Source organism: Rana temporaria, chromosome 9 (assembly GCF_905171775.1).
Source record: "Rana temporaria chromosome 9, aRanTem1.1, whole genome shotgun sequence".
NCBI classification, from domain to species: domain Eukaryota; kingdom Metazoa; phylum Chordata; class Amphibia; order Anura; family Ranidae; genus Rana; species Rana temporaria.
This window is the reverse complement of record NC_053497.1, coordinates 11,003,544-11,019,263: the sequence shown is the minus strand read 5'-3', so window position 1 is coordinate 11,019,263 and position 15,720 is coordinate 11,003,544. Positions and strand designations below refer to the sequence as shown.

Below are 15,720 nucleotides of genomic sequence, written 5' to 3'. Positions count from 1 at the left end.
GTGACGGGCACTGATATGGCGGCACCGATGAGGTGACAGTTAAGGGCACTGATGATGGACCCTGATAGGTGGCACTGATAGGTGGCACTGATGGGCACTCATAGGCGGCACTGATGGGCACAAATAGGTGGCACTGATGGGCACCAATAGGCGGCACTGATGGGCACTTATGGTGGCACTTATGGGTACTTATGGGTGGCACTGATAGGTGGCATGGATGGGCACTGATGGTCGCTGATATGTATGCACGGATGAGCAATGATAGGTGGCATTGATGGACACTGATGGGTGGCACTGATGACACTGATGGGTGTTTCACAATGGTGCCAATCAGTGCCCATTTGTGGGCACTGATTGGCACATATTTGGCATAAATTTGCATATGTGGATGGCCATGGGGGATGTACCTGGCCATCCACATGCTTGGGGCTTCCCTGGTGGTCCTGGCAGCTTCCCTGGTGGTCCAGTGTGGGCATCCGTGGGGGGGGGCTGCGCTGATAAACAATCATCGCAAAACCCCCCTGTCGGGAGAGCCGCCGATCGGCTCGCCTCTGCTCGCGTCTGTTAGACGCGAGTGAGGACGAGCCGATCAACGGCTGTTCCTGTTTACATCGTGATCAGCCGTGATTGGACACGGCTGATCACGTCACGTGGTAAAGAGCCTCCGCCGGAGGCTCTTTACCAAGATCGGAGATGCAGGGTGTCGGACTGATCGCCGCGCTGCACGTCCCCTTAACCATTTAAAGGGGTTGTTAAGGTTTGTTTTTTATTTTCTAAAAAGGTTCCTTTAAGCTTGTGCATTATTGGTTCACTTACCTTTTCCTTCCATTTCCCTTCTAAATGTTTTTTTTTCTTTGTCTGGATTTCCCACTTCCTGTTTCTCCTCAGTAAGCTTGCCCCCATCATCCGAGCTGTTCTGGCTGGGGGTTAGTCAGCGTGCTCGTCCCCCTCCCTTGGGACTACATCCCTGTGAGGAGACGCTGTGTTCACAGGATGTAGTCCCAAGGGAGGGGGCGAGCACGCTGACTAACCCCCAGCCAGAACAGCTGGGATGATGGGGGCAAGCTTACTGAGGAGGAACAGGAAGTGGGAAATCCAGACAAAGAAAAAAAAAACATTTAGAAGGGAAATGGAAGGAAAAGGTAAGTGAACCAACAATGCACAAGCTTAACCATTTGAGGACCGCTGGGAAGCCATAGTCCAGTCTAAATAATGTGTCCGGGTTTCAGGCAGTCTGAAACCCGGACGCACGATTCCAAACCCGAACTGTCCGGGAGAATCCTGGACAGGTGGCAACCCTAAGCCCGGCCCACCTAAAGGTTGAAGGACAGTAAACTGGCCCTTTGTTTTGAAAGTTTAGACACCCCTAGCTAGATTCAGCAAGATTGCCTTAACTTTAAGGCGGCGTAGCTTAGCGTGTTTAGGCTACGCCGCCGTAAGTTAGCGAGGCAAGTACTTGACTGCTAAGTTACGGCGGCGTAGCCTAAAGCGGGCGGGCGTAAGGGTGCCTAATTCAAATTTGTCTGAGGGGGCGTGTTTTATGATAATGAGGCTTGACCCGACTTGATTGACGTTTTTTTCAACTGCGAATGCGCCGGGCGCCTACATTTCCCAGTGTGCATTGCGGCAAAGTCCGCCGCACGGGCCTATTGATTTCGACGTGGACGTAAACAACGTAAATCCCTATTCGCGGACGACTTACGCAAACAACGTAAAAATTTCGAATTTCGAATCGGGAACGGCGGCCATACTTTAACAATACTATTCCAACTATTTGATGGAATAACTTTAGGCCTGATAAAGCGTTACGTAAACGGCGTATCTGTACTGCGTCGGCCGGGCGTACGTTCGTGAATAGGCGTATCTACTGATTTACATATTCTACGCCGACCGCAATGGAAGCGCCACCTAGCGGCCATCCGAAATATTGCAATCTAAGATAGGATGGCGCAAGCCGTCGTATCTTAGATATGTTTAAGCGTATCTCTGTTTGAGAATACACTTAAACATAAGTCGGCGCAGATTCTGAGTTAGGTCGGCTTATCTACTGATACGCCGGCCTAACTCTTTCTGAATCTAGCTACCCATGTATTAGAAAATCGAATGAATTGGTCTTTTTGCAAACAGAATTGTGCTTGTGTGTGGCCACCCTACCTAGGATCTCTGCAGAAGAGGTAGGTCTAATCACTATGCCATTACGCTGTGAAGCTGAGCCTCTAGGCGTGGATTTCGGACTCTAGAGAGTAATTAGTCTCCTTCATTAACATGAAAACAAACAGGAGAAAGGTGGAGGGAAGGAGAGAGCGAGGGGGGGGGGGGGGGGAAAAAACAGAAGAGTCACGAATAAAGAACAGTCGGCTGGATCAAAGGTTGAAAGATGAAAAGGAAGATCTGAAATGCCGAACAAAAACCAATTGGTGGGACGGCCAAAGGATGTGAGCGGACGCCAAGCACAAGAGGTTCTGTGATGTAGAATGAGAAGAATACACGGGAAGATCACATCCTGGGGACGGAGACGGTTCAGACCCGACACTTTTATTTTTTGTATTATGAACACCTTTGGAAATTTTATGGATAAGCCGATAATCGGCATTTCTGAAGACCGGGTAACGGCGGCAAGTAAGGAGGCGGCATGAAGGTGAGCTGGTTATGTGGGTGGTGCGGCGATGGTGATGGTGGATATTCTTCCGTCTGGTTACATTTATAATGTGTTATATCAGGAGGAGTTTTCGTGCAGGCTCCATTCACACCTAGGCGTTTTAACGCCTGAAGCCCGACGCTATTGCAGCCTGAAATACGCTGGAGGGGTGATTTAACATTGTTCTCTATGGAGATGGTTCACATCTCCACGCCGAACGCCGAAACGCCGTACGCCTGAAGCTCAAAACAAGTCCCTGACCCTTTTTTTCAGGCGGCTTCGGCGTTCAGCATAGCCGACAATGTTAAATCACCCCTCCAGCGTAAAAAACGATGCATTTGTCGCAGAAAATCGCGGTACAAAACGCTGCAATTTGTCGCGGCAAATCGCGGTACAAAACGCCGCGCTAAGGTGTGAATGCAGCCTTAGGGCCAGATTCACAAAGAGATACGACGGTGTATCTACAGATACACCATCGTATCTCTGACTTACACTGGTCCTATCTATGCGCCTGATTCATAGAATCAGTTACGCATAGATAGGGCTAGATCCGACAGTGTTACACTGTCGGATCTCATTTTCAATTTGAAAATGGCGCCGGGGGCGTTCCCGCTGATTTACGTTGAATAATATGTAAATCAGCGAGATACGCAAATTCACGAACGTACGCGGACCCGACGCAGTGTTCTTACGTCGTTTCCGTAGCGGCTTTCCCGGCGTATACTTACCCCTGCTTCTATGACGCGCAGCCTATGTTAAGTATAGCCGGCGTTCCCGCGTCGAATTAGAATTTTTTAACGTCGTTTGCGTAAGTCGTTCTCGAATACGGACGGACGTAGTTTACGTAAGCGTCGAAACCACTGATGTCCTAGCGACGTCAGTGGGAGCAATGCACGCCGGGAAATTTCGCGGACGGCGCATGCGCATTTAAATCGGCGCGGGAACGCGCCTGATTTAAATAGTACACTCCCCCTAGCCGCGGAATTTGAATTCCGCCGGGGGATTTGCGATCCGCCGCCGCAAGTTTGGAGGTAAGTGGTTTGTGAATTACCCACTTGCCTCCCAAACTTGCGGGAGCGGATCTTAAATCAGGTAGATCGAGCGGATCCATAGATCGGCTGCGCTACGTGAATCTGGCCCTTAATGTTCATTCATGTCGGGTGCATTGAGCCTGCGTTGGCCAATGCAAGTTCAATTCATGCAGGGCCGGTGCTACCACTACGCAAACTAGGCAGCCGCCTAGGGCACACTGCTGCCTAGGGTGCCCGGCCACTGGTGTGCCTACTCTCTTCTCTCTGCAGCAAGCAACTAGGGTCTAGATTCACAGAGGAGATACCACGGCGTATCTCCAGATACGCCGTCGTATCTCTGAGTCCGGCCGGTCGTATCTATGCGCCTGATTCGTAGAATCAGTTACGCATAGATTTCTATTAGATCCGCGCCGTCGTATCGTAACTGCATATTTACGCTGGCCGCTAGGGGCGTGTACGCTGATTTACGCCTAGAAATATGTAAATCAGCTAGATACGCGAATTCACGGACGTACGCCCGGCCGACGCAGTACATTTACGCCGTTTACGTTAGGCTTTTCCCGGCGTAAAGTTACCCCTGCTATATGAGGCGCAGCCAATGTTAAGTATGGCCGCCGTTCCCGCGACGAAATTTGAAAATTTTACGTCGTTTGCGTAAGTCGTTCGCGAATGGGGCTGGACGTAATTTACGTTCACGTCGCAAGCAATGACGATTTGCGGCGGAATTTCGAGCATGCGCACTGGGATTTTTTCACGAACGTCAAGTACGCGGGGTCACAGTTAATATACATAAAACACGCCCACATCATCCACATTTGAATTAGGCAGGCTTAAGCCGACACACATACGTTACGCCGCCGTAACTAAGGGCGCAAGTTGTTTCTGAATACAGAACTTGAGCCCTAAATTACGGCGGCGTAACGTATCTGAGATACGTTACGCGGGGCGGATAGATACACCATTGTATCTGAATCCAGCCCACGGTCTCAGCATCAAGAGGCAGCCGCCGCTCTGTTCGCACAGTGTGTCTGTGTCCCGACTCCCGAATGAATGGAAGCAAGCAAACATTCATTGGTGGGCACTGGTAGGCTGCATTGATGGGCGCTGGTGAGGCTGCATTTGATGGGCACAGTGAGGCTGCATTTGATGGGCACAGTGAGGCTGCATTTGATGGGCGCTGGTGAGGCTGCATTTAATGGGTGCTGGTGAGGCGCATTTGATGGGCGCTGGTGAGGCTGCATTTGATGGGCACAGTAAGGCTGCATGTGATGGGCGCTGGTGAGGCTGCATTTAATGGGTGCTGGTGAGGCGCATTTGATGGGCGCTGGTGAGGCTGCATTTGATGGGCACAGTAAGGCTGCATGTGATGGGCGCTGGTGAGGCTGCATTTGATGGGCGCTGGTGAGGCAGCATTTGATGGGCACAGTGAGGCTGCATTTGATGGGCTATGGTGAGGCTGCATTTGAAAGGTGCTGGTGAGGCTGCATTTAATGGGCGCTTCATTAAAAAGGCGGGGTATTCACAGGAAGGGGAAAATGGGGAGGAGTCAGGGGTGGAGCCATAGTGTGTGTCCCGAATGAAAGCAAACATTAATTGATAGGCACTGATAGGCTGCATTGATGGGCGCTGGTGAGGCTTCATTTGATGGACGCTGGTGAGGCTTCATTTGATGGGCGCTGGTGAGGCTGCATTTAATAGGCGCTGGTGAGGCTGCATTTAATGGGTGCTGGTGAAGCGCATTTGATGGGCGCTGGTGAGGCGATTTGATGGGCACAGTGAGGCTGCATGTGATGGGCGCTGGTGAGGCTGCATTTAATAGGCGCTGGTGAGGCTGCATTTAATAGGTGCTGGTGAGGCTGCATTTAATGGGTGCTGGTGAGGCGCATTTGATGGGCACAGTGAGGCTGCATTTAATGGGTGCTGGTGAGGCGCATTTGATGGGCACAGTGAGGCTGCATTTGATGGGCACAGTGAGGCTGCATTTAATGGGCGCTTCATTAAAAAGGCGGGGTATTCACAGGAAGGGGAAAAGGGGGTGGAGTCAAATGCCTGCTATGGATTGGAGGGGGACTCCCACTTTTGGTAACATTTTTGTATTGTCTGCAATTTAAATGTCATTATTTCTTTATAAATGTCAGTTTTGCTGCAGCATGTTCTATACATTTTACAGATGCGCCACTTTACAGGCAGACTAAGGGGACCCCCCGACACAATATTTAAAGGAATGTTTCATTTTTATTGTTTCACTTTAACCGGTTCCAGACCGGCTCCTGTACATTTACATCGGCAGAACGGCATGGCTGGACAAAGCGCCCCTGCCGCGAGCTCCGTGCCCGTGGGACCGCGCGATCGGGTCATAGAGCTGCAGAACGGGGAGAGACAGGTGTAAACACAACATCTCCCCGTTCTGCCTAGTGACATGTCACTGATTGTCTGTTCCCTCTCATCAGGGAACAGTGATCAGAGACGTGTCACTCGTAGCCACGCCCCCTAACAGTTAGAATCACTCCCTAGATCACACTTAACCCCTTCCCTGCCTGTGGCATTTACACAGTAATTAGTGCATTTTTATAGCACTGATCGCTGTAAAAATGACAATGGTCCCAAAATGGTGTCAAAAGTGTCCGATGTGTCCGCCATAATGTCGCAGTCGCGATAAGATTCGCTGAATGCCGCCATAACAAACCAACCCTGGGGGGAGGGGGGGGGGACGGTTCAGCCCACCCCTATTTATCGTGGCCATACACGTTTCGATTTTATTATCCAATCAATGTGTAATGCTTTAAAAACAATCATGCCGCATACACACCATCACTTTATGTGATGAAAAAAAACGACATTTTCTGTGAAGTAAAAAATGACGTTTTTGAAACTTCAATTTTCAAAGACGAAGTTGCCTACACACCATCGTTTTCTCACAATGTTCTAGCAAAGTGAGGTTACGTTCACCACGTTTTTCCATTGAAGCTCGCTTCAGAAGTAGCTTCTGGGCATGCGCGGGTGAAAAAACGTCGTTTTAAACGACGTTTTTGCTACACACGGTCAATTTCTGTGAAGTAAAAGTTGACGTTTTGAAAAACGACACATAAAATTGAAGCATGCTTCAAATTTTTTTGGCCGTTTTTTAGAAGACATAAAACGACGTTTTCCCCACACACGGTCAATTAAAGTGACGTTTTTAAAAACGTCATTTTTTTTCATCACATAAAACGACCGTGTGTACGCGGCATTAGATCTGCAAACAACCGAATTGCCATAACTCCTCTTGCGATCGATTTCTATCAGAGTCGGGGAAAATAATGAATTGCTTTGCCTCAGTTGGAAGCACAGAGATATTTTGTTCATGAACACGATCGGATTTCAATCAATCAGATTAGAAGAATACTTGGTGGAACAGGATACAATCAATGATTGGAAGATTGTATCTTAACTATTGATCGAAAGCCATTTTACCGTGTGTAGCGTGTGTTCTAATCATCCTTATAACTCTTTAACATACAAGCTGCAGCACTGCCATCTGCTGGAGGGTGATATATATATATATATATAATATTACCAAAAGTTTTGGGACACCTGCCTTTACAAGCACATGAGCTTTACTGGCATCCCAGTCTTATAGGTGGATTCAGAAAGACTTAGGCTGGCGTATCAGTAGATACGCCAGCCTAAGTCATAATTTGCGTCGGCGCTAATTTAAGCATATTCTGGTAACCAGATACGCTTAAATTAGGCTCAGATACGAGCGGCGTAAGTGTCTTACACCCTCGTATGCTAAAGTGTAATTTTTAGGCTGGCCGCTAGGTGGCGCTTCCATTGCGGTCGGCGTAGAATATGTAAATCAGTAGATACGCCTATTCACGAAGGTATGCCCGGCCGACGCAGTACAGATACGCCGTTTATGTAACGCACTTTCAGGCCTAAAGTTATTCCATCAAATAGCTGGAATAGTAATGTTAAGTATGGCCATCGTTCCCGCGTCGAAATTTGAAAATTTTACGTCTGCGTAAGTCGTCTGTGAATGGGGCTGGACGTAATTTACGTTCACGTTGAAACCAATACGACCGTGCGGCGTACTTTGTCGCAATGCACACTGGGATATGTACACGGATGGCGCATGCGCCGTTCGTAAAATACGTCAATCAGGTCGGGTCACCAGTCATTAACATAAAACACGCCCCCCTGTTCCACATTTGAATTAGGCGCGCTTAGGCCGGCCCATTAACACTACGCCGCCGTAAGTTAGGAGGCAAGTGCTTTGTGAATCATGTACTTGCCTCTCTGACTTATGGCGGCGTAGCGTAAATACGATACGCTACGCCGCCTCAAAGTTATGCCAGTCTTTGTGAATCTAGCTATTAGTCCGGAGGGTTCAATACTGAGTTGGCCCCGCCCTTTGCCGCTATAACAGCTTCAACTCTTCTGGGAAGGCCGTCCACAAGGTTTAGGAGTGTGTCTATGGGAATGTTTGACCATTCTTCCAGAAGAGCATTTGTGAGGTGAGGCACTGATGTTGGACAAGAAGGCCTGACTCACAGTCTCTGCTCCAATTCACCCCAAAAGTGTTCTGTTGGTTTGAGGTCAGGACTCTGTGCAGGCCAGTCAAGTTCCTCCACCCTAAACTCGCTCCTCCATGTCTTTATGGATCTTGCTTTGTGCACTGGTGCGCAGTTATGTTGGAACAGGAAGGGGCCGTCCCCAAACTCTTCCCACAAAGTTGGGAGCATGAAATTGTCCAAAATGTCTTGGTATGCTGACACTTTAAGAGTTCCCTTCACTGGAACTAACGGGCCAAGCCCCTCCCCTGAAAAACAACCCCCACACCATAATACCCCCTCCCCCACCAAATGATTTGGACCAGTGCACAAAGCAAGGTCTATAAAGACAGGGATGAGCGAGTTTAGGGTGGAGGAACATGACTGGCCTGCACAGGGTCCTGATCTCAACCCAATAGAACACCTTTGGGATGAATTAGAGCGGAGACTGTGAGCCTTCTCTCCAAAATCAGTCCCTGACCTCACAAGTGCTCTTCTAACATGTACAGTCCGCATTTTTTTTTTTTAGGCTGTACATACCTTCTAATCTATATTTGCAATCCGGCTTCCGGGTACTCACTCCCGCGGGAGTAGGCGTTTCCAAGCTGAGCCGCAATGTAATCTGGGAGTTCGCCCAGATAATTGATGTCCTTCAGAAAATGTTCCCCCCGGCGGATAAGGCCCCCCCCCCCCGTATTGCGTAGGCACGTCACGAGAGTCACAGAGTTTTTCCGAAAGTAGCTGAACATGTAGAGCCGCGAGTTAACTCTACACGGCGCCTGCGCACTGACCAGGAGCTGTGTAAAGCTGACTGCGCAGCTTTACATCATGTTCGGCTCCTTTCGGAAACTCCGTGACTCTCGCGACGCGCCTACGCAATACAAGGGGGGGGCCTTATCCGCCGGGGGGAACATTTTCTGATAGACATTAATCATCTGGGCGAACTCCCAGATTACATTGCGGCTCAGCTTGGAAACGCCTACTCCCGCGGGAGTGAGTACCCGGAAGTCGGATTGCAAATATAGATTAGAAGGTATGTACAGCCTAAAAAAAAAAAAAAAATGCAGACTGTTACATGTTGCGCAACAACTAAAAAAAGACAGACATTTTTGAAAAAAATTAAGTTTTTATTTTTTTCTGTTAATTTTTTTTGTAAATAAGTAAGTTTTCTTCTTCGAATATGGGAACTGATATGGCGGCACTGATGGGCACCGATGAGGTGGCACTGATGGGCACCGATAGGCGGCACTCATGGGCACTGATAGGCGGCGCTGGTATGCGGCACTGATGGGCACTCATAGGCGGCACTGATGGGCACTCATAGGTGGCACTGATGGGCACTCATAGGCGGCACTGGGCACTCTTTGGCAGCACTGATGGGCACTCATGGGTGGCACTTATGGGTGGCACTGATAGGTACTTATGGGTGGCACAGATGGGCACTGATAGGTGGGCACTGGGCATAGATGGGCACTAAGAGGTGGCACTGATGGACACTGGGTGGCACTGATGGACACTGAGGGGTGGCACTAATGGCATTGCTGGGCATAATTTCAGTCAGTGCCCATTTGTGGGCACTGATTGGCATCGATTGTGTTAATTTTTTTTATTGTTTTTATTGTTTTTGTTACATTTGTGTGCTATATTGAGCACCGGGGGGCACTCCCTGGTAGTCCAGTGTTGACATCCGAGGGGGGGCTGCGCTGATAAACAATCAGCGCAAACCCCCCCCCGTCAGGAGAGCCGCCGATCGGCTCTTCCTGTTTACATCGTGATCAGCCGTGGTTGGACACGGCTAATCACGTGGTAAAGAGCCTCCGCCGGAGACTCTTTACCGAGATCGGAGATGAAGGGTGTCAGACTGACACCCCGCATCACCGATCGCCGCACTGCACGCCCCCACGGGCGCGCGCCGCCATGTAATCCTGCAGGACGTCAATAGACGTCCAGTCAGGATTTCACAACCACTTCCCGGATGTCAATTGACTATTGACCGGGCGGGAAGTGGATATAGATGTTATTTGGGTGAACCTCTGCTTTAAAGAGAAGAGCGAAGGAAAGGAAATTAAAGAGAAGGGAGAAAGAAAGGAAGGAAAGGAAAGGAAGTTAAGAAGGAAAATAAAAAGAAGAGAGAAGGGAAAATAAAAGGAAAGGAAATAGAAGGGAAAAAAAGGTAAAGCAAAGGGAGAAAGAAAGGAAAGAGAAGGGAGAAGGAAAATGGAAATAGAAAGGAAAGGAGAGAGAAGGGAAAATGGAAATAAAAAGAAGAGAGAAGGGGAAAGGAAAGGAAATGAAAGAGAGGGGAGAAGGAATGAGGAGGTAAAGGGAAAGAGAAGGGAGCAAGGAGAAGGAATGGAAAGAAAAGAAAAGAAAAGAAAGGGAGAAGGGAAGAGAGAGGGGGAAGTGAGAGAGGAAATCATGAATGCAAGGAAAATAAAAAAAGAAGGGATTTGAGGAGAGAGGGAATGGAATGGAAGAGAGAGGGAAATGAAAGGAAAAATAAATAGAATGGAAGGGAAGAAAGGTAGAAGAAAATATAAGAAGAAGAAGAAGAAGGAAAGGATCGTGAAGGAAGAAGGAAAGAAAATGAAAGAGAACGGAAAGGGAAAGGGAAGGAAGAAGGGAATAAAAGAGATAAATGAAAAAAAATAAAGAGGGAAAATGAAAGGAAAGAAAAGAGAAGGGAGAAGGAAAGGAAAGAGAAGGGAGAAGGAAAGGAAAGAGAAGGGAGAAGGAAAATGAAAAGATGATAGAAGGGAAATAGAAAGGAAAGAAAAGAGAAGGAAGAAGGAAAGGAAAGAGAAGGAAGAAGGAAAGGAAAGAGAAGGGAGAAGGAAAGGAGAGAGAAGGGAGAAGGAAAGGAAAGAGAAGGGAGAAGGAAAGGAAAGAGAAGGGAGAAGGAAAGGAGAGAGAAGGGAGAAGGAAAGGAAAGAGAAGGGAGAAGGAAAGGAAAGGAAAGAGAAGGGAGAAGGAAAGGAAAGAGAAGGGAGAAGGAAAGGAAAGAGAAGGGAGAAGGAAAGGAAAGAGAAGGGAGAAGGAAAGGAAAGAGAAGGGAGAAGGAAAGGAAAGAGAAGGGAGAAGGAAAATGAAAAGATGATAGAAGGGAAATAGAAAGGAAAGAAAAGAGAAGGAAGAAGGAAAGGAAAGAGAAGGAAGAAGGAAAGGAAAGAGAAGGGAGAAGGAAAGGAGAGAGAAGGGAGAAGGAAAAGAAAGAGAAGGGAGAAGGAAAGGAAAGAGAAGGGAGAAGGAAAGGAAAGAGAAGGGAGAAGGAAAGGAAAGAGAAGGGAGAAGGAAAGGAAAGAGAAGGGAGAAGGAAAGGAAAGAGAAGGGAGAAGGAAAGGAAAGAGAAGGGAGAAGGAAAGGAAAGAGAAGGGAGAAGGAAAGGAAAGAGAAGGGAGAAGGAAAGGAAAGAGAAGGGAGAAGGAAAGGAAAGAGGGAAAGAGAAGGGAGAAAGAAAGGAAAGAGAAGGGAGAAGGAAAGGGAAGAGAAGGGAGAAGGAAAATTAAAAGATGATAGAAGGGAAATAGGAAATAAAAGAGAAGGGAGAAGGAAAATGAAAAGATGATAGAAGGGAAATAGAAAGGAAAGGAAAGAGAAGGGAGATGGAACGGAAAGGATTCAGCAAAAATATAAGATATCAAAGGGACTGCATTCTGTAGCAAGGAAAACAAGAATAGGGACACCCAATATCATGTATCAATAACCAAAATTACATTATCAGGTTTTATAAATGGTTAAAAAAATAATGAAACTAATATTATTCACCCCCCAGCAGGAGGCTCTCCCCTGTACTGATGTTCTCTGAACGCTCGCTCCCCTGTACTGATGTTCTCTGAACGCTCCCATGGAGGATGACTGGCCAGACAAATCTTCAGAAAAACTCCTCCCCCAACTTACACCCGCGGTCAGCCAATAAGACGCCAAGTGAAAATGAGCAGGAAGAGTCCACAGACAACTGTGGCAGTAGGTGAGTAGACTCTCTAGATTTTCTGACACCTTGTTCATAAATATTGTTCAGACATAACACACAAAGATACAATATAACATTGTTACTTTTGTATTTACTCTGCTTCATTCATCTGCAGATCCAAGGATGAGCTTAACGTCCTACTCTATTCAGCCACAATTAGGGGCCTTTTTACACGGCGGAGTACGCCTGCTCAGAGGGGAATCTGTCCGCTGATCCCCACTGGGCAGGCGGATGGCTTGTCTGTGACGCAGCCCGCTGTCCTCTATGGGCATTCGAATGTAAACAGATTACTTGTCCATTTAGACGGGAGGGGAAGTTTAGTGGACAGGACCGGATGTTGACGGGCGTCAACGGACACTTTTCCATTGACTCCTGCAGCTCCATAGAGGACAACGAAGGGTCAAAAAAACTGTCAGGCAGGCCAGATTATTCCACCTGTGTGAAAGGGGCCTAACTCCTTCTTCCCCTTCTCTCCTTAGCTGATTATTTGTTTAGCTATAGTTTTTCTTACAATTAATATTTAAACTTCATTATTATTCTTTTTTTTTTTTTATGTTTTTAGTGTCATATTTTCCAAAGTAGAAAAAAAGTATTTATTTTTTAGTTTTACAATTTTTTTTTTTTGTTCTACTAATTGCATAATAAACCCAAAAGAAAGCATTGTAGGCCCATAGCAGAAATGTAAAACAAATGTGGTTAACCACTTGCTGACCATTTCACGACTAATGGCACGGCTGCGCAAAGCAACATATATATATACATTGCTTTGAATTCTGCATCGTGCGGGCGAGTGCGCCCCTGCCGAGAGTTCCGTGCCCCTGCGGGACCTGCGGACTCGATGTCCGCCGGTGTCCTGCGATCGTGTCACGGAGCTGCAGAAGGGGGGGATGCCTTTGTAAACAAGCCTTGTGACAGGACAGACATCTACTGCTCCCTATGATCGGGAGCAGTGATCAGTGTTGTGTCACTGGTAGCCCAGCCCCCCCCCACAGTTAGAATCACTCCCTAGGACACACTTAACCCCTTCCTCGCCCCCTAGTGTTAAACCCCTTCCCTGCCAGTGACATTTACACAGTAATCAGGGCATTGTTAATGCACTTGTCACAGTATAAATGACAATGGTCCCAAAATAGCGACAAAAGCACCCGATGTTTCCGCCATAATGTCGCACTTACGATAAAAATCGCTGATCGCCGCCATTACTAGTAAAAAAAAATATTAGTAAAAATGCCATCATTCTATCCCCTATTTTGTAGACACTATAACTTTTGCGCAAACCAATCAATATATGCTCATTGCGATTTTTTTTTACTAAAAATATGTAGAAGAATACGTATAGGTCTAAACTAACTTTTTTTATATATTTTTTGGGGATATTTATTATAGCAAAAAGTATAAAATATTGTTTTTTTTCAAAATTGTCGCTGCATTTTTGTTTATAGCGCGAAAAATAAAAACCGCAGAGGTGATCAAATACCACCAAAAGAAAGCTCTATTTGTGGGGAAAAAAGGACGCCAATTGTGTTTGGGAGCCACGTCGCACGACCGCGCAATTGTCAGTTAAGCAAAAAGTGGAGTATGGCTTCATTTAAAAGGCATAATACTCAAGTAAGAAAGGAAAGGTTGGGGGCAAGGAGAATAGTTGCTGAGACTTATGCCGCGTACACACGATGGACCGTTTTCATCGGACGAACCGATCGTGTGTGGGCCCCATTGTTTTTTTTTTTCCCCATCGGTGAAAAAACGTAGAACCTGTTTTAAAATTATCTGATGGTTAAAAAACCGATAGAAAAAAACGATCGTCTGTGGGCAAGTCCAACCGTTAAAAATCCACGCATGCTCAGAATCAAGTCGACGCATGCTCGGAAGCTTTGAACTTCATTTTTCTCAGCATGTTGTTGTGTTTTACGTCACCGCGTGCCAAAACGGGTAGCTTACCGATGAATGAAAAATAGTGTGCGAGCCGTGGTCGCCATTAAAAGTTTCCCCCCGCGGCGGGAGATATCCTGCTTGCCTGAAAATTTCCCCGGGGGGGGGGGGGGGGGCACAATTATCTGAACCTGATGGCCAATTCCTGACACAATATTTGATGTCCCTGACCACACCCAGGCAGCGGATGCTCATCGTCTTTTCTGGGAACGTCTCTGGAGCCTCCGCAGCTACATGAAAGCACGCTAATCCTTTAATATGGTGTCATATCATTTTATAATAAAATTACACTCCCCCCCCCCCCAACTAGTTATTTATTAACTCCATTTAGTGTACAAAGTATTTATCAACTGATAACGATATCGCTACATCTTCTGTCTTATGTTTTATGACCCTCAGGGCTTTATCGGTCTGCGATGACACCTCTTCCGAGCTACAAAGGGTCGTTTCCCAAGATCATGGTGATGGGGCGTCACAGGCGTCTTTTAGAGGGAGGGGCGCTCTGTCCAGGTAAGACACAGGAATGATAATATACATTATATACAGTATACAGTACTCTGCGGATTGGTGGGGTTGTTAATGCAGCAGTAATGAGACAACCAGAGATGTTATGGTGAGGTGACCCAAAATAAGTCCGTATAAATATAGCCTAGACAGGCCCCCCTTCAGCACAGACCCCCCCTTCAGCACAGACCCCCATTCAGCACAGACCCCCCCTTCAGCACAGACCCCTCCATTTAGCACAGACCCCCCATTCTGCACAGACCCCTCCATTCAGCACAGGTGGACCCCCCCCCTTCAGCACAGCCCCCCCATTCTGCACAGTCTTGGGGCCAGATTCAGGTAGAAGTGCGGCGGCGTAACGTATCATAGATACGTTACACCGCCGCAAGTTTTCATCGCAAGTGCCTGATTCACAAAGCACTTGCGATGTGCCATTTAAATTAGGCGCGCTCCCGCGCCGGACCTACTGCGCATGCTCCGTTTCGTAACTCCCGCCGTGCTTTGCGCGAAGTGACGTCATTTTTTCGAACGGCGACGCGCGTAGCGTAATTCCGTATTCCCGGACGGCTTACGCAAACGACGTGAAATTTTAAATTTCGACGCGGGAACGACGGCCATACTTTCGACAGCAATACGTTTGCTGACTAAAGTTAAGGCACCCAAAACGACGACTAACTTTGCGAAGGGAAACTAGACTGGCGGCGACGTAGCGAACGTGAAAAACCGTCGTGGATCCGCCGTAACTCCAAATTTGCATACCCGACGCTGGTTTACGACGCGAACTCCCCCCAGCGGCGGCCGCGGTACTGCATCCTAAGATCCGACAGTGTAAAACAATTACACCTGTCGGATCTTAGGGATATCTATGCGTAACTGATTCTATGAATCAGCCGCATAGATACTCTGAGAGATACGACGTCGTATCTCCGCTGTGAATCTGGGCCTTAGTCCGTAGGGTTAAAAATTGAGTTCGCCCCGCCCTTTGCTGCTACATTTACCCCATCCAGGTCGCGGACAGCACTTCCTCCTGGGCGGCTTCTCCCTGCGTCTCCTCCTCTTTGGCTTCGCAGAGGCTTTACCTCCTCAGCTAGGGTGACCACGTGTCCCGCATTTCCC

The 15,720-nt window shown here is 47.7% G+C and overlaps 1 protein-coding gene across 2 annotated transcripts in view; it reads left to right on the top strand.

Moving 5' to 3' along the window:
- Nucleotides 1-2,525: 2,525 nt before the first annotated feature.
- Nucleotides 2,526-15,720, top strand: part of LOC120913080 (cyclic nucleotide-gated olfactory channel-like) — a 49,062-nt gene continuing 35,867 nt past the window's right edge. Inside the window, exons 1-3 of one of the 2 annotated variants that reach the window (XM_040322774.1) lie at nt 2,526-2,638; nt 11,977-12,168; nt 14,500-14,610. In XM_040322774.1, the coding sequence (XP_040178708.1) occupies nt 12,053-12,168; nt 14,500-14,610 (227 nt within the window). In that variant the 5' untranslated portion in view covers nt 2,526-2,638; nt 11,977-12,052. Of the gene's footprint in view, nt 2,639-11,973; nt 12,169-14,499; nt 14,611-15,720 lie in introns of both variants that reach the window. The other variant, XM_040322773.1, reaches the window with a different exon arrangement.